Consider the following 24,006-nt stretch of genomic DNA (forward strand, 5'->3'; position numbering starts at 1 on the left):
GGTAGGAAGAAGTGCATGTTGGAAGGTCACTGCTGTATCTCTGAGAGCAAAGTGGTATCAATTTTCTCAAAAAGAGTGAAACGACCAATTCCGTTATTAAAATAATGGATTTTTTGCATATCCTTATTTTTAAAAAATTTTTTACTGCATTACATGGGCATTCAATCTGATTATTTGTGTATTCTTTGAAGAGCTCACCGTCAGTGGAGATTGTCTTCAGAGCCAAAAGGTCAAATTAAAACACAAACGTTGCTTATTTGACTCTAGTGTGACCTTAATAGCAAATATCTGTGACTTTGATAGGCAATAAACAGGTACTGTTCATATATTGTAGTGAGTATGTAAATTGGCACAATGTTTTTAGGGGGCACCTTGGCAGCACCTATCACAATAACAAATATACATGGGCTTTGACATAATAATTCCACTTTTAGAATGGTAACCTAGTGATATATTCACATTTGTGCCCAAAGATAAATGTACAGGGACACTCACCGCAGCATTGTTTTTAAGAGGTAAACTGGAAATAGGCTCATTGTCCTCAGTAGGGGAATGGCTGAATCATTTATGGTACTGAGAAGATGGGGAAAGCTAGGGGCTGTTACCAAGGATGAGGTGGATTTATACATTCTGACCCATTAAGTAAAAATCAAAGTCACTGAACAATATGTATAATATGATGTCATACATGTTGAACAAAACACAAAGCAAATACATTTGTAAATGCATAGAAAATATCTCAAAGCATACACACTACACCCTTAATGATTATTATCTCTAGGCAAAAGAACTGGGGAGACATATGAAGGAGACTATTACTTTTTACTGTAGATACTTCTTTCTCTATTGTTTGAATTGTTAACCATGATCATGTATTACTTTTTAAATTAAAAATAATTTAAAAAATAGAAATAAGTGACAAGTGGTAAAAAGGAATTTATGAGTTTGTTTCTCTTATTTCTGATGAATGTTGTTTCGTGACACCATGTGAACTAGTAGAAAGAACACAAACGTGGGTTCTAATGTTGACTCAACTACTGTGTGGTGGTGTGTACCTGTGTGCATGTGTATGTGTGTGTAACAGAGGGCAGGGTAGAGCAAGAGTGAGATTTGCAAAATAATAATTGTCTTACAGGGTTGCTGTAAGAATTCAGTGAAACACTGTACAAAAAGGTCTCTGTTGCTACACAACAGGAAGGCACTTAATACAGTTTACTTACATTTCCTTATCCATATCTGACTCCAGGTTTGAAATCTGTTTGATTCCAACAAATGAAGGTAATAAAAAAAATATTAGACACATGTCAGACCTATGTTCCGAATGTGATCCTGAAAACACAGTGCTCAAACATAATTATCTGCTCCTGTCACTTCTTTTTGCTCTTGTTAATAACAAGTTTATATTGAATACTTCCATTTTGGCTAACTCTAGGCAAAAAATATTTACATCTGATTCACTATGGTCAAAGAGATATGACCTCCTGGGGACAGGAGTTAAAGCGGCAAGGAAAAGAGCCAAAGAAGGGGATAGCAAACTGAGACTATTCGAACTTGACAATCCACAAAGTGCTTTATGGGTCACACTGCTCCTTCATATCCCTTTGATCCTTACGTGGATGAGACAGGCATGGATGATAACAACCTCATTAAACGGGTGAGAAGGAAACTGAGGCCCAAAGAGGTGAAGTGACTTGCCCAAGGTCACACTCTGAGCAAAGCCATGGCTTACTCCCAGTTTTTATTCCTATTATTCTGCCATCTAAAAATCAGTGGACTGTTCCAAGAGCTAAATATGTAGAGTGGAAAAACTTTTTAAAAAACAGGATAGCCTCAGTGTTTCTGGTAATAGAATGTAAGTACTCTAAATGATCAGTATATATCATACGTATTATGGCTTGATATTATTCAGTTAGGCAATGAATAAAAATCTTAGGTCTGAAAGTCATCCAATATCATTTTGGTGAATCTAGGCATTAAGTTACTGGGTTTTTTCCTTATTGGAAGGTGAGGTAGTTACTCTCGAGCGCTGCTTTGATGTTAGCCATTACCCATTGTGAGTGAAGACTTGCTGAAGTAAATTGTGTTGATTTAAGAAACCATTTATCAACCTCTTGGTGGCACAATGGGCCTAGAAAATTTTGGAGGTCTGCTTACTGTTTCTTAAGCAAAGAACAATCAGTAAAGCTGATTTGGAGGGCACCTGGGGACAAACAAGAGAAAAAAACATGTGAAAGGCCACGTGCCTGTGACTTTCATAGAAAATACTATTTGGTGATGACGAAGTATGTGATAGGGCAGCTCTGCTGAAAAGAAAAACCGTGGGTAGGGGCAGATGAAGGGCACCAGGTGGGAGGTAGTTTACCCACCAAAAACATGCGATGTCAAAAAATTAAAAAAAAAAATGTGATGTTAAACCAATTACAGGGATTTTAGTGTCTTAGTTTTTAGGAAGGTTGGTTTTTGAAGCAGCCAAATTCCGGCTCGGGGAGACGCTGAGTTAAAATTTGAAGGACTATTTAGGTGTCTTTTCCAGGACTCAGAAGATCCCGAGGCGCCAAGAGTGCACGCCCCACACCTCACCCCAACCTCTTTCAGGGTTATTCTCACACTCAACTCCCCGGCCCGAAACCCAACTCTTTAAATTGGATTACAGAGGTCCGGAGCCTACAACTAGCCTCCGATGTGTTCTTTTGGATCCTTTTTTCCTCCCCTCCCCAAAGAAAAAAATAACAGGGTGTGCCGTCCCTTTGCGTACCGCGGCCCCCATCCGAGGGGCGGGTCCTGATCCCGGCGGGCTCAGGCCCCGCAGCTTGGCGGGAGCCGGCGAGGGCGGGCCAGCGCGAGTCGGAGGAAGCCGAGCGAACGCTGCCGCGCGCCGCGCTCAAACTCGCGCCACCACCCGTTCACGAGCTGCGCCCCACCCTCTCCGTCACCCAAGGCGCCCAGCCAATGAGCAGGCCGGAAAGGCCGGGCCTGCGGGCTAAGCACTGGGAGGGGGAGCGGCGGGAGGGGGACGGGAAGTCGAGGGCGGGCTTCGCTTGATTGACAGCTCGCTCAAGCCAATCCTCCGCGAGGCTTCTCTTAGCTCCCTTCTCCGCTCTGCTCAGCTCTTCGTCCCACCTCCTCCTCCACCACCCCCCTCCTCACTCCTTTTTGACCCGCCCCTCTTCCCCTCCCCCACTCTGCGGGCAAATCGCTGCTGGAAAGAGGCGGGGGCCGAAGCGGCGGGCTCGTGTGGAGCCTTGAGATGGGACTGACGGGCGATCTGACCAATAAAAGGTAGGCTGATGGCGCGGCTGTGGCTGGAACCGGCCAATGGGCGGGCGGGCTGGGGGCGGAGGCCCAGGTTCCAAACGCTCCGCGGCGCCATGGGCTGAAAACTCAACCGAGATGGAATCTCCCAGTCTGAACCGGTTTCAACCGGTTCCGAGTTTGAGGCACTAGGAGGAGGGGGAGAAGCGGCTGCAGCGGCCGCGGCAGGAGCAGCGGGAGCTACAGCATCAGCAAGAGCAACAGTAGCTACAGCCCCGGCGGCGGTGCCTGTTCCAGTCTTTGCTGCTGCAGTCCGTGCAACCACCCAGAGGGGGAGGGGGGAACCACCAGTCGCTGAGAAGCAGGAGAAGGGGGGAAAGTTTAGGCGAGCCTGGGTGGGGGGGCCTAGCGCCGGAGCCGCGTGAGAGAGGGAGCCGTATTTTGGTAGGGGGGAGTCGGACTGCAACTGGCAGCAGAGCGTCCCCCGACCGTGTGGACTCTACACCCCCTACTCCTGCCGCTCCTGCTGCCGCCTGTGGCTGGAGGGTCCCCCGGGGGCTGAATCTTTGGGACTTGACCCCGTTCCCCTCCCCCTTCCCTCACTCCCCGGCCAGGCGGGAGCATTTATTCCACAGATTAATTCCCCTTTTGGGGGGGGCGGGTGGGTGTGTGTGTCGGGGGGAGGTTCCCTGAAATAGTAAATATTGTTGAGCTTTTTTTGCCCTTATCCTCTTGGTTTTTTTAATTTCCTTTTTTAAGGTGGGAAAACTGTGAAACCCACCTTGATTTCCTCCCCTCTCCCCCCTCCCCACCTTTCCTCGCCCTAATCCCCCGACGAGGAAGGAAGAAGCAGTTGGTTCAATCTCTGGGTAAGTCGACTGTGTCTTCGGGGCCGAGGGTCGGGCGGCGGCGCGGCCGGGCGGGAGGAGGCCGGCGTGGGGCGCGGCGGCGGCCGCGGGAGGCGAGCCCGGGAGGCGGCGGCGGGCCCACAGCCGAGCCTGCGATTGAATGGAGCCGCTTCTGCCGCTGGGGGATGGAGGCGGGGAGGCGGCCGCGGGAGGGGAGCGCTTGCTGGGTCATTCGTGTGTGCGGGTGGCGGTGGAAGAAGGCGAGGGGCGTGAGAGTGAAGTGGGGCCCCGCGCGGGGGTGGAAGGGCTTCCCCAGCCCCTGGGCTGGGGAGAAGTTGCGGTGATTTCAGGAACATTTCTGTAAATTATTAGGAGTGGAAGTTTCCAGAAATATTTAGTGCAGCAGCATTGAAACGTCCGCCTGCATCACGTGGCCCCTCGGTGGAGCGCTTGGGATCGGGGGAGGGAGGGGCTGCCGCGTCCCTGCTCCTCCTGCAAGGAACTCGGAATCTTCCTGGTTTTTGGCAGAGTAGGATTAGAAGTAGGAAAGGTTAGTTATTTTTCAGGGATCTGCAAATGGGGTTCCGTGCTGTAGTTTGTTTTCGGGGGCTTGAGCGTGTTAAGTGATCGAATTATTTACTGCTGGCATTGTACAGCAGATGATGCCGATTCTCCTTCATTCCGATGTCTCTTGAGTTTGGGGTGGGTGAGAGGAAGTGGTATAGTAGAGGAAGCTTTCAAGATTTGCCCAGCCCGGACCTCCTGTGATCACGCAGAGGCCATGCTGCATAGAGAATGGGGCGGTGAACTTCAGGCGCCTGCTCTAAATGCCTCCTCCGAGTATGGGCGGGGTGAGTGCGTGCTCCTGTATGCTATAGTTAGAAGTGCTGCAGATCGGTTCGGGTGGGAAGCGAGGGGAGGGCGGGCCTTACTGAGGTGTGTTTCTACTGAATGGAGGAGGCAATTGGCCACACACCCAAATAGCAGCCTCTCTCCTTGTAGCGACTTGTTTTTTTGACCTACTGTGTAGTTAACATTTAAGCAACGGTTATGATTTTCTGGTTTGGGGATGGGAGCTGGCAGTGTAGCTGCCTGCCTATTCAGTCTGAAGTGGCAGTGAAGGTATTTTGGTAGTCATTTGTAGAGTCACCACATTGCTGGGTAATCCCTTGTATATGCTATCCAGTGAGTGGATTTTAGGATTGAGTGTCCCAAGGAGAAAAGAAAGCGTTTGTGGTTTCACTTCTCTCGCTATGGCTGTTTGCTATCTGCCTGATTGTATATCTTAAGCGTGTGGGACAGTGCTGTTAGTGGAAAGAATGTTTTGTTTTGGAAGCTCTTTGATTTGGGGGACTAATTGTGCTTGGCATTGACCAGAAAGCCGCCATTTCTGTCCTACGTACAGTTCAAGAATAGGTAGGTCATTTCGAAGATAGCCGCTAGTTCTAAGGATGGCAAACTTATGTATTTAATACAAGCTTCTATTCTAAACCTGATTTTTCACAAGAATTTAGCTCGAAGGACTCTGTAAGGACCATATACTTGAAAATGAAACTTTACAGAGTCACTTTATTTTTTTATTTTGGCCTTTCAATTATGATAGGGCTAAATAGAAAAGTTCGTTCAAATTTTAACCAAAAAAAAATCGAAAACTTTTGATAACGTAGCTCTTGGTGCTTTGTGTACATTGCTTTTCAGCCTCAATTTTTAAGATTGTTCTGATCTTTTAAAATTGTATGGTACTTGAATGGGGGGAAATTTACCCATTTATTTGTGGAATATATATTTCCTTTTTTATATTAGTATTTATCCTTTTTTATATTAGTATTTAGAGCAAAGATTTTTGTTGTATTTGTCACGTATTCTGTATTAAAAACATTTAAAAACTGCTGTAAAATATTTTGAAATCTTATCAGTTTTACTGTCTATGGATCAAGCCTTAAGAGGAATAAAAATCCTTGAACTGTTTCTCGATTTTTACATTATATATAATAAAAAAATTAACTGACATCCTCAAGACTTCTAATCTGTTGTAATTGACATTATCAAGTAAAACATTTGAGTTGAAATTGCTGCCATTATTGTTAAGAACATCTTTAAGCTGCTATAAAATGGCCAAGAAATAACATCTTTTTCCTATCAAGCTACTTTGTCCAGGCACCATGTAATCAAATTAGCCACCCATTTCCTGATCCTGGAAGGTTTTTAAGAGGTGGAGAAGTGGAGATAACCATCTGATCTTGTTGGGTCTCCCAACAGTAAACCAGAGGTTCTTAGCCTGAGGTTTCTTGCGTGGCTTTCAGAGTGTCCTGAATCTTCTGTAATTGTATACAAAATTGTGAGTTTTTTTAATTTGGCAGGAGCTATCATTTTCCTCGGATTGTAAGGCGTCTTGACCCAAAAAAGGTTAAAGAGTACTGATTTAGCCCGTCAGACTTCAGTGGCACTGGCTTGAAGAAAAAGCAGAGGAAAGAGTTTTATAATGCTGGGCAACAAAAATGTGAATGTGTGCCAGCACTTTGGAATAGAGTCCTCTTAAAAGGATAACATTGCATATGAACCAGTAGGTTTTAGCCAGTACATTATTTGAGGTGAAGAAGCTCATTTTTCTGTTATGATAGAATTTGTTTTTGTTTGGGAAATAGTTGGCAAGCTTTTACAGCTTTTTACCTTGCCAGTGAATACCTGGAAATTAAAAAAAAAAAATTGACATATTAGCATAAAGGTTTTTTTCTAGACTATATTCAAGGAATTTGTACACTTGTGATTTTAATCCCCAAGTTCATTGAGGGTTGAAAGAAACAAATATAGATGGTTTAATTGAGTGTAGAAACTTAAGTTCTGTAGAAGTTAAGGGTACTAGATTTGTTAGACAACTTGTTCCTGCTAATCATTGCTATATATATCATAGGAAAACTTGTATACCACGTTTAATTTTTAGCATCTTTCTGCCTTTTCAACATGTCTTAAAAATTTAAGGTAACATGAAAAGAGGGGAAGTGAACTTTTACTTAACCAGAAGGCCCTGTTTAGGAGGGGGGAAAAACATCCACTTGTACTTCATCTGTACTTAAAAATTTGAGTCAAGACTGGACTATGTCAATTTTTAGGGCCACAAATTCCTATTGATAGATTCATTTTAAAAACAGGGTAACTGTTTATAGTAATATTTTTCTGGGGTCTAAAAATAAACACTAGTAAAGTTGAATGGACCCTAATAACTAATGTGGTTAGGGAGTACCTAAGTAACTTAGGCTTTTATTTGCTTTTACTATCTCAGTTGTTTAGGTAAAGTCTCTTAAAATACTCATTAAAATATTTGTAAGAACATGGTTGAAGTAAAATAACTTGAGTAGAAAATTTTTGATTGATAATATCAAAACTTTATAGGCATCTTAAATTTTTTTCCTTTATTTTCAGTAATCTATGCCAGCAATTATGACAATGTTAGCAGACCATGCAGCTCGTCAGCTGCTCGATTTCAGCCAAAAACTGGATATCAACCTTTTAGACAATGTGGTGAATTGCTTATACCATGGAGAAGGAGCCCAGGTAAAGTAGCTGATCAAAACTTTATATAACATTATTGCAGTGTAACAAAGTTGTTGGGTTTAGAATAAAATTTTAAATTACAGCCTTTTAAAAAAATATTCCATAGTTTGTATTAAATTGAGATTATATATTAACTCTAATGAGAAGTGGTCTGGAGAAAGAAAATTGTGTTATGTGTTGACACAGAGTGGGATGTTTTGGAATATTATTCTTAGACTTGTTCTGTCCTCCTTAACTTAAGAAACCTTTACCTCATTTAATAACAGGTAGAGCCCAGTGTATTAAATGTTAAAGGTTGTATGTACCTTATATATATATTTAATATATTTGGCATTAATATGGTTCTTCTATTTTTGGAACATTTAAATTACAGAAATACTTCACAGATATAAACTAATTTTAAAAAATCTAACAATGCCAAGCATCTTTACATTTGAATTTTAGCACTTGTAAAAGTGCTACGGTAAGTGTAGGGAATTATCTTACACATAATCCATGTTTTGATCAGTTTAAAGTTTTGAGGGTTTTTTTTAACATCCAGTTGAAAGATAGATGAGACAAGAATGTTTGTAAATTTTAAAATTGTATGTGTTACAAGAAACTGGACAGTCTTGAATCTTCACCCTGCGGAGCTAATCGTGTAAAGAGTTTTAAATGAGTAAGTTTCTGTTATTGGATTAAAAAAATCTTTTAAGGTGATGTGATACATATCTATTAGTACAATACCATATCTTCAAGATCGTAATTTGTACTTGCATATTTAAACCCTGAGTGCTATCATACTTTTTAGAAAACCGAAAAGTGGGTATAGTAGTATCTTTTCATAGATACTACAGGAAGCATGATGTATAAATATTAGCATGTGCATAAGTGTTTCCATTCCCTTCTGAAATCCAACATTATTGGTTTCACTATAATAAAGAGAAATTTTAAAAGGAAAAAGGGCCATGAAAGTTGTATGAGTGGAAAAAATTAGTCTGCAGTGATTTTTATAAGCTTGTTAGTCCAATTTTATAATCTTAGAGGCTTTTGATCAGTGTTCTTGTCTCCAAAAGCATTCCTGAAAAAGTTATTCCATCCATGTTTATTACACGTATCATGTAGTTTCCTCGTGCTATGCATTCAACGTGGAACTTGAAGCTTCATTTCATTCTAACATGGATGTATAGAAAGCAGCTGCTTTTGGGAAAAAGTTTGAAAGTAAGGTTTAAATGCACGAATTAAGGTTGGACTCAACTTTGAATATATTAGAAGCACAAGTCTGTAGCCATTAGGGAGATGGAAATTTAATTTTTTCATATCATTCAGCGACTACTGCTGTTTAATTTTTTTTTTAGCCTGGTTCACAAAATCTAAAAGTATGATGAATAAATGAACAGACCAGTGTTCTTCTAGGCTTATAACTGAGAAGCAGCAGTTACTTATTTATTTATTGTGAGGAAGATCGGCCCTGAGCTAACATCTGCCAATCCTCCTCTTTTTTGCTGAGGAAGACTGGCCCTGGGCTAACATCCATGCCCATCTTCCTCTACTTTATATGGGAAGCCTCCACAGCATGGCCTGACAAGCAGTGCATCTGTGCGCGCCCGGGATCCAAACCGGCGAACCCCAGGCCGCCGCAGCAGAGCGTGCACACTTAACCACTTGCGCCACCGGGCCGGCCCCACAGCAGTTATTTTAATCATGAAGAATATGTTGTAGTAATACTGCTTTTAGTAATGTTTCACAGTATTGAGATTTAATGATTTAAATTTGACTTTTTAATAAAAATAGTTTTAGAACGGTGTTTATAAATATTTTCTATCTATAAAGGCAAAATTAACTTTCCCAAAAATAAGAATTTTATGTCTAGTTTGCTCATGTGAGAAATCAGTTGCATAAAGATACTTAGTAAGCTGATATTTGTTATATCGTAGATAAGGAAACTGAGGCTTAGAGCTTCAAGTCAGTTAAGTGTCCCTTTTCTAAAAGTTGTCTTTAAACTTCTAGTTTGGTCTATTTTTCATATACCACCTTTTTGGGGGTCTTATTTTGAATAAAAAGAAGTAGAAAGCTGTAGTGGAAGACATATTTTTAGTGTTAGGTGTCTTCATTTTATTCCAGTAAGTTTTCTAGTCATTGCTGTAGAGTCTCATCAGCAAAGTGTTACCTGCCTTGCAAGAGATGGAGGATCAGTGAGGAAGTATGTAAAGCACCTGTTGCGGTGCCTGATGCTTGGAAGGTATTATGTTTAAAGGGTACTTTTGAAAGTATAATGAAGATTTAGCATATGTGGCTTAAACTCACTGTTTTAAAATAAGGGCTTTTTTTTTTTTTTTTTGCCAATCTCATAAAATATTGGGAGATGTGCTAAAATGTGCCAAAATTGACAACTAGAAATTATGCTAATTAAACTTTTAAATTCAACTCTAGGTAGCCTAGCTTTTTTTCCCCCCAAAGCCCCAGTAGATAGTTGTATGTCATAGTTGCACATCCTTCTAGTTGCTGCATGTGGGACGTGGCCTCAGCATGGCCCGACAAGCAGGGTGTCGGTGCGCGCCCGGGATCCGAACCCCGGGCCGCCAGCAGTGGAGCGCACACACTTAACCGCTAAGCCACAGGGCCGGTCCCAGCCTAGCTTTTTTAAAAGGACTGCATAACTTTGGAGGGAAAGAAATTATTAGAAGGGTGGCCTTAATCTGTAGATAAAACTTTAGCCTAGTTGGGTAGTATAGTAGGATATTTAGCACTGTAACATTAGCACTACTTTTCTGTTATAAGCATTTTTCTATTTTTAGCCAAGTGGGCAGCAGGGAAAAAAAAGATATGGAAGAGTTGGGTGTTTTCTCCAATATTGTGTTGTGTCTTGAACTCTTTTAAATCCATTGCTTAGCAACGAAAATACTTTCACCATTCATTTGGTAACGCAGGGAGATGCCAGATTTTCTCCCTCTTTAGTTTCCTTTTGTGTCTTTTTTTTAACCCTTCGTGGAGTTTTAAGTTAATAAAAGAATATTATGTAAAGATAGTGGGATTAGGGCAAGATAAAGACTAGGATGCAAATACTAGAAGTAACTGTAGAGAGTAAAATTACAACTAAAAAGAAAGAACATGATTTACGCAGAGATTGAAATGGATGGTGATGGTGTGGGAAATATTCACTTAGGTGTAGAATGCTCATCACCTCAAAAGATCTGACAAAGCAGTATCTTGACCAAATAACTTTATACTAGGCATGGATCTTTGATATACCTTATCCTCTTGATATTTGTTACTATTTTATGTGCAAGTCTATATCTAGTTAGAAATGAATATGCAGTTAGATATTCTCGGGGAAAGAATGAAAATGTGCTTTGGCCTTGGATAATTCTCATCACTATTCTGTCTTTTATCAGTTAGTATATAACACAGTTATGAGTGCTTAAAGCTATCAATCTCTTAGTGAAATCAAATCAAAAATATGTATAATTGTATTTTAAGAGCTTACACTCTATTTCTAACCCCAGACCCTCAGGGTGGAACCCAGGCAGCTAATTTTTCTTTTAAGTTCTGTGGTGGTCCTGGTGGTATTGTCAGGGTACAGAACCACTACCTAACTTAGTGTGTGTGTATTTCTCAAAGTTTTCTTTTAAACATTAGGCAGTGGGCCGGCCCTATGGCTTAGTGTTTAAGTGCGCGCGCTCCGCTGCTGGCGGCCCGGGTTCGGATCCCGGGTGCGCACCAACGCACCGCTTCTCCGGCCATGCTGAGGCCGCGTTCCACATACAGCAACTAGAAGGATGTGCAACTATGACATACAACTATCTACTGGGGCTTTGGGGGAAAAATAAATAAAATTATTCAAAAAAAATAAACATTAGGCAGTGTACAGTGCTGGTTGATTAATGGGAAAAATTATGAGTGTGATATTGTATCTGCTACAAGAGGAAAAGAATTCTTAACATCAAAGCCAAAATAGGAATAAGGTGTGTTTTGTTTTGTTTCATTTTGGTAAATTGGAATGAAAGCCAAGTTAAAGAAGATTATGAGGTGTCAGTGGCAGAGAAGGCTGAAATAAGAATGCTTCCCCCACCCTGCCTTTTTTGTGTGTGTGTGAGGAAGATTGGCCCTGAGCTAACATATGTTGCCAATCTTCCTCTTTTTGCTGAGGAAAATTGGCCCTGAGCAAACATCGTGCCCATTCTCCTCTATTTTGTATGTGGGACACTGCCGCAGCGTGGCTTGATGAGAGGTGCGTAGGTCTGCACCCGGGATCTGAACCTGTGAACCCCAGACCGTGGAAGCAGAGCCTGCGAGCTGAACCACTACGCCACTGGGCCGGCTCTTCTCCCCCACCCTTTTTGATGCTTTCCTTTTGATAACCTATAGAATTAAATCCTTGATCAAGTAAATTAGTCTAACAGAAGGGTGATTGGCAAATTTTAAAACCATCAAACTTTACTTTTTGCTTACAACATGTGATCAAAATAGATAAAAGGTAATTAGAGCCAATCCCGTTGAGCTACAAAAAAGCTTTTAAAGAAAGGTGAAAAGATTAAGCTGTTGCTTCTTGGAAAAAAAAAAAAATAGAATTAACAGCCTTTGGTAAAATGTGGTGTTCCTATCATGTAAAAAACTATAATGGTTAAAATAAAGAAACTAGATACATAATGTCAACATGGCTAGATCTTTAAAACTGTTGTCAATTCTACCTCAATAAAGCTGAGGAAAAAAACCTGTCAAATGGGAAGAGCAAATTACAGAAGGATTTTTATAATATACTGTTTATATAAAATTTATTAACCACTCAACTATATTATTTATGAAATTCATACATATGCTGTGAAAATATGGACAGGAAAAGACACCAAATTTATGAAAGTGATTATCTCTAAAGAAGGAACAAAGGAAGGAAATGGCACTGGAGAATGGTATAAAGGTGACCTCCATAAGTTTTAGATCTTTTATGTTTAAAAGAAAAACAGACCCAAGTACAACAAAATTTTAACGTTTGTTGATTGTAACTGATGGCTACCTAGGTTTAATATTATTTCTGGGTTTGCATTTTAAAATTATGAAAGCAAAAAGGAAAGTTTGCAGGAAAAACTAGGATTCAATATATGAAATTAGAGGACTATCAGAGTGGGAAAAAAGGTGTCACAGTAAATGTAAGAGACTTGTAAAAAGGTCTAAGGGTCTTAATGTTTTATATATACAGTCATGCAGTCCTTAACGACGACAGGGATACATGTTGAGAAATGCATTGTTAGGCAATTTCATTATCGTACAAACATAGAGTGTACTTACACAGACCTGAATGGTATAGCCTACTACACACCTAGGCCGTATGGTACTAATCTTAAGGGACTACCGTAGTATATGCAGTTAGTTCTTGACAGAAACATTGTTTTGCAGTACATGACTATCTTATAGGTGTTTGAGATTTGTAGTCTTAGACCTAGTTTTTATCAGTCTTCCCATAAAATGTAATTTTAGAGATAGTTTGTTATAGAGATACCTTGGTGACTCTTGTAAAGCAGAGTATACCATCACATAGTTTATCTAAGTAGATGTGAATTTTATATGTTGCTTTTGGTTGATTGTAATTGGTGAGAACTCGTTTATGTTACAGTAGATCTTTCTTAGCATTGGTTAAATTTAAATTTGGTTTTGAGAATATCACTGAGAACTCATTTATGTTAGAGTAGATCTTTCTTAGCATTGGTTAAATTTAAGTTTGGTTTTGAGAATATCGAATAAAGCAGATTTTTAAAAAAAGCTATTCTGTTTCAGAGGAATAAATATTCCCACTTTTATAATAGACACATTTTTATTTCTGTAAGGACTAATTATTTCTTGAGTGTTTCTGAAAGTTGATAGAATCACTGTCCTATTAGGATTTGTGCCTTGTACCATTTTAATGAATGATTCAAAAGAACAAGTGAACTTAAAGTTTTTTGTATAATATTTTAGCAAAGAATGGCTCAAGAAGTACTGACACATTTAAAGGAGCATCCTGATGCGTGGACAAGAGTCGACACAATTTTGGAATTTTCACAGAATATGAACACGAAAGTAAGCAAGTGGTGGTTTTAAAATCTGTTATTTCTTCTTTTCTTCCAGTCATAAACTTTGAGGAAGGTATCTCATTTTTAGTATTAGCGTTTGTTATTTCAAATCATTTAATATTGTTAACTTAATTCAAAATTTAGTCGTAAACATAGAATTAATTCTTGCAAATAGTCCTAAGAACTATGAATGGAGTTTTGTAATTGGGACTAGTATGCAAGGTGGCTTTTTTGTTGTGTTTTTTGTTTTTTGTTTTTTTTTCCTTTTCTTTTCTTTTTCTTTTTCAAATATGTATACAGATCTAAGTAGCATAAATTCTGAATGTTATTCAGAGGTGAAACATGATAACATCAGAGGAACTATTTTGGGCAAGTAATCAATATAATACAGGCTAGGCACCTCCAATACCGTTTTGTGGGCAGTGTAAAACCCTATTCTGTGGTACCAATGTTTTTAATGGGACAGCACTCAGTTTTTATTTGCAATTGAAAATGTTATAATTCGGGTCCTTTTTTCTTAAGTTTGAACAGAAGGGTTGATCAAAATGTGTTTTGACTGTTTTAGGCTTGATGATTCACACTTCTCTTTAAACTGCCTTAAAGTAATAAAATACCATGCGTGGCATTCTGTTTAATACACACAAGGTTTCCACTTGGTATACGTTGTGTTAAAACAGAAGATAGCCATGTTCACATCTGTTTCTGAAATCAGACTGTGTTAATTAACAGTTTTAAAATATTAATTAGTTTTGACATCTTGTAAATTTTAGGGCAAAAATACAGTCCAGAACTTCCTCAAAGTGCTAACCTTAAGTAACATAACAGTGTTTGCCTGTTTGCTTGCCTGGTAAATTTTGCTTTTTATACTGACAGACATTACTAATGTTTAAGTTGGTTTATCAACAGTATTTTTAAAAACTCAAATTTGTCTTGTGAAAAATGAGATGATTAGAGGAACAGAAAGAAAGCAACAGGTAAAGAATTCTTCAATTTACATAAATTACAAATGATTTGGTGCTAAATTTATGCACTATGACATTTGGCTTTTATGCAGTCATTTTTTTTTCTTTAAAGATGTTAACACTACCTGATATTAATCATAATGTTCCATTATGTTGATTGCTTGTAATAGGAAGAAAAGGGGTGTCTTCCTGTGCAACTGACACAGCTAGGCTTTGACGGCAGGCCTCCACAAGGTCTACCCTTTTGATTCCCTTTAACTGAATTCTGTTCATCAATTGTTTTTGTTTCATGGGCGGTGGGAGGGGAAAGGGGAATTCAATGCATAAAATAAGTATTTCTAAGGGCTCAGTAGAAATTTCTACCATAGGGATCATTTCATGCATTTATTTTTTCATTTAGTCTTTGCTGTTATCTGTCCCTCATCTTCATAACTCAGCAGTGGATTTCTCAAGTCCTGAGATGTAAAGCAGAAGTAATAATTCTTTAGAATGTTGTTTGGATTATTTATGGATATCTCCAAAGGAGACATTCTTCCTTGCCCCTCGGATTTGACTCTCACTTCAGATTTTTTTTAATCAAAATACTCTTTTTCAAGGAATATGAATTCTCCTCATATGTGGAGTCTTAATGTCTAGGGGACTAGCTTGGGTTTTAGGACATTATGATGGTGATGTAGGTATTCCTTTGACCTAACTTGGGGAAAGCTCTTATTGGACTTCCTGCCTCAGCCCAGATGGCAGAAAGATGAAAATATGAATTATATCTTCAGCAGGCTGAAGCTACCTTTTTACAGTTATAAAAAGCACTAGGGGTTTGTAAAATAGGTAATTTAGGTAACAAAGGTGTCATACATAAAGGAAGAAGTAAATGAATGTAACAGTAAAAGAAGGGGGAACATCCTTCAATTAAAAAGTGTAAGCTGAAAAACGTTGGCTAAATACAGTGAAGTTATCATTAAGATTATTCTTACTGGTATATTTATGGTGGGTTTTATTTCTTAATTTTTTTTAGGGTCTTTTAAATTGATTGAAAATTACCGAAGAGTATATTTCATGTAGTAAGAAGTGCATTGTTTTGACTTACTAAAACTTTCTGACAGTCTGATTTCATGCTTATCAAATTAATTTAAAGGAAGTTTTTAGGGTAGTATGTTGTTTAAAGTTAATTTAGAATTTATTCAATCAGAAACTTAGCTTTTTTGCTTATTTACATTTTTCTGAGACCTAGACCTATAAAGAGGTGTAAATGAATAGAATAGAAAGCTTCCCTATTTACTGCTGATTATGAAATCTTTTAATGGCATCAAATTTGTAATTTCATAATTTTGCTTTGGCCTTGTTTTTGTTTTGGAAGTCTTTTAAGGAATGTTCTGCAAACGTAGGATTTGAGTTGAAATGGCAAAATTTTCCTGAAAAGTGTGAAATATTAAATGAAAGAAAACAGCAAAAACATTTACTGTTTGAGCACAATGTAGTTTGGGACAGTCTATATTGTGCTTTGGATAACGAGCATTCACATGATCCCTTTGGTTGAAATACTAATGCTCCTATATTTATTGTGTGATGACTAACCGTTTTAAAGATGAACTCTTATTCTCAGCCAAAACTTGCAATCTGAGGTTATATATCTGTACATGAATGAGTTTACCTTTCAGGTATTGTAGCCGATCTTCCCTAATTCAACTAGTTGAAACATACCACAACAGTTTTGTCCCTTTTCTTCCTCCTGTCTATCCACACTAATTGGTCATAGTAATAATTTTGGGTAGTAACTCCTGTAGCATTAAATTGTTATAAACATTGTTGACTATTTAGAGTGAGTAATCAGCAGGAGGGACAAAATGGCTTGAAAGTGGTATCTGTATTTATTAACTTTCTTACATTTTTAGTTATAACTTTTATATTTAGGAAGGAATACCTGAAAGGTAGATACAGATTGCAACATGCATTTGTGTATTATTTTGACTGTGCACAAAAGTTTATCTTTAAATTAGTAGAAATAGCAACTATAAGGGTGGGCTTAAAATTTAAAATTAAACCCGTGGGCTGTCTTGCTGCTCCTTAAGTAACACACCAGTGATGTTTGTAAACACTTTCTATAGAAAGTATCTGTGACAATACTTTAATTCTTGGCCAAGAGCTTACAACTCCTAGAGGATGGTAGGAAGCTTGAGAGCATCCAAGCTGCTAAATTCTTAGGAGCCTGGTCGTGTTAAAGTACGTGAGCCTTTGAGCAGTCATTTATGTTGTGAATTCATATCTGGCTGCTACTTTTCCTTCTACAGATAAGCCCATTTGGCTGTTAAAGTGCTTTTTATTTGGTTCTTCCTCCTGGTGTGAGCATGTATAAACAGCAGGACGTTAAATAGAGTAGTAAACAATAAAATGAGGAAAATGCATGAAAACTCAGTATATGGGTGAATAGATCCTTGTTTAATATATGTAATTAAACTTGGTAGCATAATGTTTTTGAAACTTTAGATGTAAATGTGTGAATGTCTGTCCATTTGTGAATCCTGAAAGTTGCCAGTCTTATAGCGATATATTCACATGCTTCTGTTCTCCAATTTTCAGTATTATGGACTACAAATTTTGGAGAATGTGATAAAAACAAGGTGGAAGATTCTTCCGAGGAACCAGTGTGAAGGTAGGAAAATGTGTTAAAGAATTGTAAATTCAGAATTTTATTATTCCTGACGTTTTTATTATAGTTGAGTATTGGGGGAGGTGTGTTGAATCTTTAGTAGTTTTTATGCTCTAATGGCGATCACAGCTTTCATCATTTGGCAAGGCAGGTTCTGTTTATATTTGAGGGCGGGGGAGGAATAAGATTATCTTTTGAGGGTAGAAGAGGAGACCAGACTTGTTAAACTTTTTACAATAAATATTGTGGTGAAAAATACGTATCAACTCACAGTTAATCTGGACCATGTCTGAGATGAATGAAATTTGAATATGTGCTCTTGTACGTTAAGTTCACCAGGCAGTGACTGACAAATAATGTGTATTGTAAAACGTGGAATAATCCGTAAATTTAACAGAGCAAAGGAAAAAGCAAGTTTTAAAAATCACAAGGCATGGGCCAGCCCAGTGGCTTAGTGGTTAAGTGCTCACACTCTGCTACTGGCGGCCTGGGTGCGGACCGGGCGCGCACCGACACACTGCTTCTCCGGCCATGCTGAGGCCGCGTCCCCCATACAGCAACTTAGAAGGATGTGCAACTATGACATACAACTATCTACTGGGGCTTTGGGGAAGAAAAAAAGGAAGAGGATTGGCAATAGATGTTAGCTCAGAGCCGGTCTTCCTCATCAAAAAGGAGGATTAGCACGGATGTTAGCTCAGGGGTGATCTCACAAAAAAAAAAATCACAAGGCTTTACCTTTTGAAATTCTGGGTGCACCTTATAAGAGGTTGATTTGTAAAATAAGATGAGAAAATGAAGATGTAGTGATGCCTAGTATTAATATTTGACTTTTCCCTTTGTACTATCTTGGTAAAAGTAGTCATAGTTTAAGGAACCTGGGGCAGGGTTAGTCTTGGGATTCTTTGATGTAGTTACTTCCAGTTTTCACATAGCTGTCTTTATTACCTACTTGATATATCTTGTTTAATTTCTGAAAAATATAAATAGAGGTCTGGACTTTATAATGGGGAGTATACTACCTCTGGTGGCATTTTCTTCTGTTAAAATATGTTCCCTTTCTTTGACTATTGATCTTTAAGATGTTATCTTTCACCTGCTTTTTTATGTCATCTTTATGGTGGGATAGTGACCTAGATTTACTCAGCTAGTCTGATTTAAATCTTGACGTCTTCCTAGCAGGTTTAGAGGTGAATAACACAGTTGTTAATGTCAATATCCTTAATAAACCATAAGCCATAGATTAAGAATGATAGTGCAGGAGGAAATAGTGCTTCCAAAAGAGGTTCCTATTTCTTTAAATGTTTTATTTTGAGTTGAAACCATTTTAGATCAAGTTCTGTGACCTCAGGAATTAATAAGTACAGTTTGACGGTGTTGCCCAAATAGAGTCTTCATACTTCATCACTGCTCTTCAGGGACTCGAAGTGCAGTCCTTGTTCCTTTACTGCTTTTGTTTTATATGTGTGCTTTTAGCCTCAGATTTAACTTTGGCCATGGCTTACCATACCAATAAAAAAATGTTTAATTTTTTACTTCCGTACCATTTTACTGTAGTATAATTTAAGTCCCTCTTTTGTTTCTAAACACCTAAACCTCTGCTTCTTACACAGATGGATTGTACTAGATGATCCTCAAAGATCTTTTCCAGCTTTAAAATTAAACAATTTAAAATGATCAAATTTTAAACTGACTAGCTTATCAAAGTCATGGTTGTATTTGTTACTGAAAAAATTAGAGGCTAAAGGTCTCCCTGAGGATTTGACGTTTTTAGCTTTCTACATGAATGGGAATGGTATGTTTTGGTTTTTATCATAAAGTCACAATAGCTGCCATATATTTATATGTAAGTATCAAATACACACATATTCCAGGGGGCATAAGACTGTACTTTTGAAAACCTATCGTCTTTGAAAAGGTGATTATTCTGCCTGACTTAGGAGAATTCTTTTCTATTCATGTGTTCCTGTTCTGTGTTGGCAAGTTCTTTCTGCAAGCAATATTTATTAAAAAACCATCTATCAGAATCACCTTTCCCCTTGGGTTTCCCCTCAACACTAGTGATAAGATTAAGTGGGGTGTAAACTAAGAGTACCTGAAGTTACTCTATCACCCACATATGGTTGCCATTGTCAATGAAGTCATTACATGGAGGAAAAAGTGTGCTATAATTTCCAGGGTCTTGCAGAGGCTCATTATTAGAAGAGCATGTAAGGTGGCTCCCAGAGAATTCTAGTGAACTTTGGATTTAGAGATGCAACAGCAACTTTGCGTGATGCGTTTTACATACATGATAAAAACATTTATGTAAAAAAGAAATAATATGTGACCATTAAATTAGGTTATATATAATGAATGCTGCACGTGCTAAAAGAAGGGAGTGATGATCAGGTTGGGCCCTTTGGACAAGCTCATTCACACAAATGTCAATGCTTGATGTGTTTTAAAGGAAAGATAGGTTTGGCTGCACAAACAGCAAGCCAAAATAAGTTTTCTTTTTTTCTCATCTGGCATTTCTTTTATGTGCTTTCAGGTTCTTGTCCATAAGCATATGTTAATTTTCACGTATTCTTTCAGGGTAATGGCATTTTCAATTGAAGCCTTCTGTCTAACGCACTTTGCCGGGAAAATCCCTGACAAGTCGACTGGGTTAGATGTCTAGAGGTCTCTTGCTATTTGTTCCCTTAGTGTATCCTGTGCCAGTAGATCACAGATGAATAAAATTTTAATGAGCAAAGACATAGATAATAATTAGCCACGTAAGGACATTAAAAAAACACATTTAATTAAAAGATTTTAATGAAAAAAGAGCAAGCGAGGTGGAACTTCATAATGGGACATTCTAATAAATTTAGATTTATGTAATACAAAATTTACTACATTGCTCTGGTTTTTATCCTTTTGCTTTAGGCCAGAAAATTGTTCCTGGGGCCAGCCCAGTGGCACAAGTGGTTAACAAAAAAAAAAATTGTTTCCATTTGGTGTTGTTCCCCGCCGCCCCCCACCCTCATAACATTTATCACACTTGGCTGTCATTGTTCATTTTCCTCACTCTTCCCTCTGTCTCCCAAAATATAAGCTTAATGGTGTCAGGGGTCAGAAAATGTCTTTGTCTTTATTGCATTTTTGTGTGTGTGTGTGAGAAAGATAGGCCCTCAGCTAACATCCGCCAATCCTCCTCTTTTTGCTGAGGAAGACTGGCCCTGGGCTAACATCCATGCCCATCTTCCTCCACTTTACATGGGACGCCGCCACAGCATGGATTGATAAGCGGTGCGTCGGTGTGCCCCCGGGATCTGAACTGGCGAACCCCGGGCTGCCGCAGCAGAGCACGCACAGTTAACCGCTTGCGCCACCGGGCCAGCCCACTCTTTATTGCATTCTTATTGCTTGGTATATAGGTGTTCGTTCAGTGTGTAATGATTTGGTTAATGAATTGCTTATTATTGAGCTGGTGTCCCCCAACTTACTTCATTCCTCTACTTTAAGGGCCTATTGACTTTCTAAATATTTTTGCCCTTATATTTAATTGATATCTTTGAGGTTAAGTTGTGAAGTAAATATTTGCATAGATGGGTTATTCTAGGTCAAGACTAAATATTTTTGGCTTAAGAAAGATGAAGAGGAAATATTAATATGTGAAGTAGAGTAATTTCCAAATAGGGAATAGCTGGTAGTCACTGAAGTAATTAAAGGTACGCTTAGGATTGTCAATAGTGTTGATTATCTATCTTGGTTGCACATCAACTTTCATTATCTAGGTAACCCCCCCCTCCCTTCTTAAAAATAATTTTTGTGCTTGGTTTAGAAAATGCAAACCATAAAGGGGGGGGGCTCCTTTGTCCCTCCCTGAAAAAAAGATTAATCTATCTGTATAACGGTATCCTTTTTTTGGGGGGGTGAGGAAGATCAGCCCTGAGTTAACATCTGTTGCCATTCCTCCTCTTTTTGCTGAGGAAAATTGGCCCTGAGCTAACATCCGTGCCCATCTTCCTCTACTTTGTATGTGGGACGCCACCACAGCATGGCTTGATAAGCAGTGCATAGGTCTGCACCTGGGATCCAAACCTGTGAACCCTCGGCCGCTGAAGCAGAACACGTGAACTTAACCACTAAGCCACTGGGCTGGCCCCTGTATTTTTTTATGTAAACCATAGGATCATGTTTTAATCTGTTAAGGCATATGGTGTAAGGCATATGATCATTTCATTTCATGAGATAGGAACTTGCTGACATTGAAAAGAGGAGTGGGGAATTTGTGAAGAAAATAGTTCAAAGTGATAAAGTCATAATTGGACATTTTTGAAGTTTGGGTGCTAACAGTAGGGCATTTAAAATTTCCTGATTGTGCACGTTCTGTGTCTTAATTTATAGAAAGTTGACAGACCAAAGCTGATGACCCATAGGGTTTTATTCAGTGCTTTTCTTTGGAATGAGGCACATGGTACATTTATTAGTATGATCTTGCATAAGTTACTTTACCTGTTTGAATCGTGACTGTCTTGTAGGGTTATTAGGATGTGATGTAAGAGGGAATGTGTGTCAAGCCCTCTGTACTTCTAGGTGCTGTGTATGAATAAACAGCATGTGTGTTGCCCGCCTTTTTCCACAAAAATATCTCCAGTTCTCTCCACTTCATCAAATTACCATATACTAGTCTCAGGTTATATTGAAATTTCTGCAATAGCTTCCTAACTAGGTTCCTGTTCCTTATAATATATTTATGAAGGATTTAGCATGATATTTTTAAAACAGAGAATTAACCTAGTCACTGCCATACTTAAGATCTCCCATTGTACTGGCGATGGCATGTTTAATGTGTTGCCTTTAACTGATACTGGCTTTTAAGAACTGTTTGCATTGGCCCTCTTTTTATATAGCTTTATTGAGGTATATTTGACATACACAATAAACTGCGTGTGGTAAAGTGTACGATTTGATTAGTTTTGACTTGTGCCTGATACCCATGAAACCACCACTATAATCAGTGAGATCTTCATTTCTGTGATTACCTTGTCCTTTACCTCCCACCCCCGTACCCCAATCTGCTTTGTCACTCACTTGATTAGCTGGGGGTAGAATGGCTGGATCATATGGTAGGTGTATGTTTAACTGCCCAGTTGTTTTCCAGAATGGTTGTATCATTTTACAGTCTCACTAGCAGCATATGAATATGCTCGATGTCCTTGCTGAAGCTTGGTATGGTCAGTGTTTTTAATTCTAGCCGTTATAGTGCATATATAATGGCATCTCATTGTGGTTTTAATTTGCATTTCCCTTATGACTAAAGCTGTTGAGCATCTTTTCACATCATCTCTATATGTATATATGCTTATTATTATAAGTTGATACTCTTACTCCCTATCGAACAGAAATGGTTGTTGTTTCCTTTGTTGGTGATTTTGAAAAGAAAGTTTTTAAGTTTTGGGGCTCTTAAGCCCTTGTGTCTAAAGCAAATCCATGAGAAGTTCCTTTTTTATTTCTCCCATAGAATGTAATGTTTGAAATATCAGTCTAATCTCAGATTTGACAGGTGCTCCTTTTTGTATATTTTTGCCGGTTTTATACCATGGTGGGATAATAAAGGGAAGATAATTAATACTGATTAAATATACATTTTATATCTGAAAAAACAAGGCAGTATTTTCAAGATGTTCTATTACATTTCAGCATCATACATAATTGACAGAAATTATTTTCCTACCACTTCTGGTTAAGGTAACAATTTGGTCCCTCCAAAGTCTCCTAATTATCTGGGACTTCCAGAAGAGGTCTTGACTTGAGACCTAACAGTGCCTAATCCTTAGCTTGCATCCACCTAACAGTAGGAGACAGGAACCACTTATAGACAGACTATTCTAAGTGTATAATTCACTGTCAGTAAGTACATTCACAATACTGTGCAACTATCATCACTATCCGTCTTCAGAATTTTTTCATCATCCCAAATTGAGACTGTACCCATTAAACGTTAACTACCAATGACACCCTCTCCCCAGTCCCTGTTAACCGCTGTTGTAATGTCTGTCTCTATGAATTTGCCTACTCTAGGTAACTCACAAGTGCAGTCTTATAATATTTGTTTTTCTGTCTTGTTTATTTCACTTGAGATGTGTTTCCAAGGTTCATCTATGTTGCAGCATGTATGAGAATTTCATTCCTTTTTAAGGCTGAATAATATTCCATTGTATGTATATCCGTTTTGTCCATTCATCCATGTATAGGCATTTGCGTTGTTTTCAGCTTTGGACTATTATAAATAATGATACTATAAACTTAATAAAGTATTAATTGCTATATGTCTTTCAGAATTCTTGTTCAGTATTTATTTGAGGCCATAAAGCCTTTTAAGAATGATGAATGGGGGCTGGCCCCATGGCCTAGTGGTTAAGTTTGGTGTATTCCACTTTGGCGGCCCAGGTTTCCTGGGCATGGACCTATACCACTCATTGGTGGCTGTGCTATGGTGGCGACCCACGTAGAAAATAGAGGAAGATTTGGCAACAGATGTTAGCTCAGGGCGAATCTTCCTCAAGAAAAAGATGAATGTTTTTTATAGATGCATTCCTCTTAAAATTACTACACATGCAGGCAGTAAGTTAATCTGATTCTAGCCTATCTATGGAAGCCCTATGTTAAGAACCCCCAGTTTTGAATTGTTTTTAGCTATTTGTCTCTCCTTTTGCTATTTGTTCTCCCAAGTATTTCCTTGGCCTTGAGTG

General features: G+C 38.7%; 1 protein-coding gene across 1 annotated transcript in view; it reads left to right on the top strand.

Annotated features, from left to right (window-relative positions):
* Positions 1-4,032: 4,032 nt before the first annotated feature.
* The window catches only part of XPO1 (exportin 1), a 41,568-nt gene continuing 21,594 nt past the window's right edge, over positions 4,033-24,006 (top strand). The window contains exons 1-4 of the mRNA XM_058551147.1: positions 4,033-4,121; positions 7,521-7,652; positions 13,584-13,685; positions 17,215-17,287. Coding sequence (XP_058407130.1) covers positions 7,527-7,652; positions 13,584-13,685; positions 17,215-17,287 — 301 coding nt within the window. The 5' untranslated portion in view covers positions 4,033-4,121; positions 7,521-7,526. The remainder of the gene's footprint in view (positions 4,122-7,520; positions 7,653-13,583; positions 13,686-17,214; positions 17,288-24,006) is intronic.

Source organism: Diceros bicornis, chromosome 12 (assembly GCF_020826845.1).
Source record: "Diceros bicornis minor isolate mBicDic1 chromosome 12, mDicBic1.mat.cur, whole genome shotgun sequence".
NCBI classification, from domain to species: domain Eukaryota; kingdom Metazoa; phylum Chordata; class Mammalia; order Perissodactyla; family Rhinocerotidae; genus Diceros; species Diceros bicornis.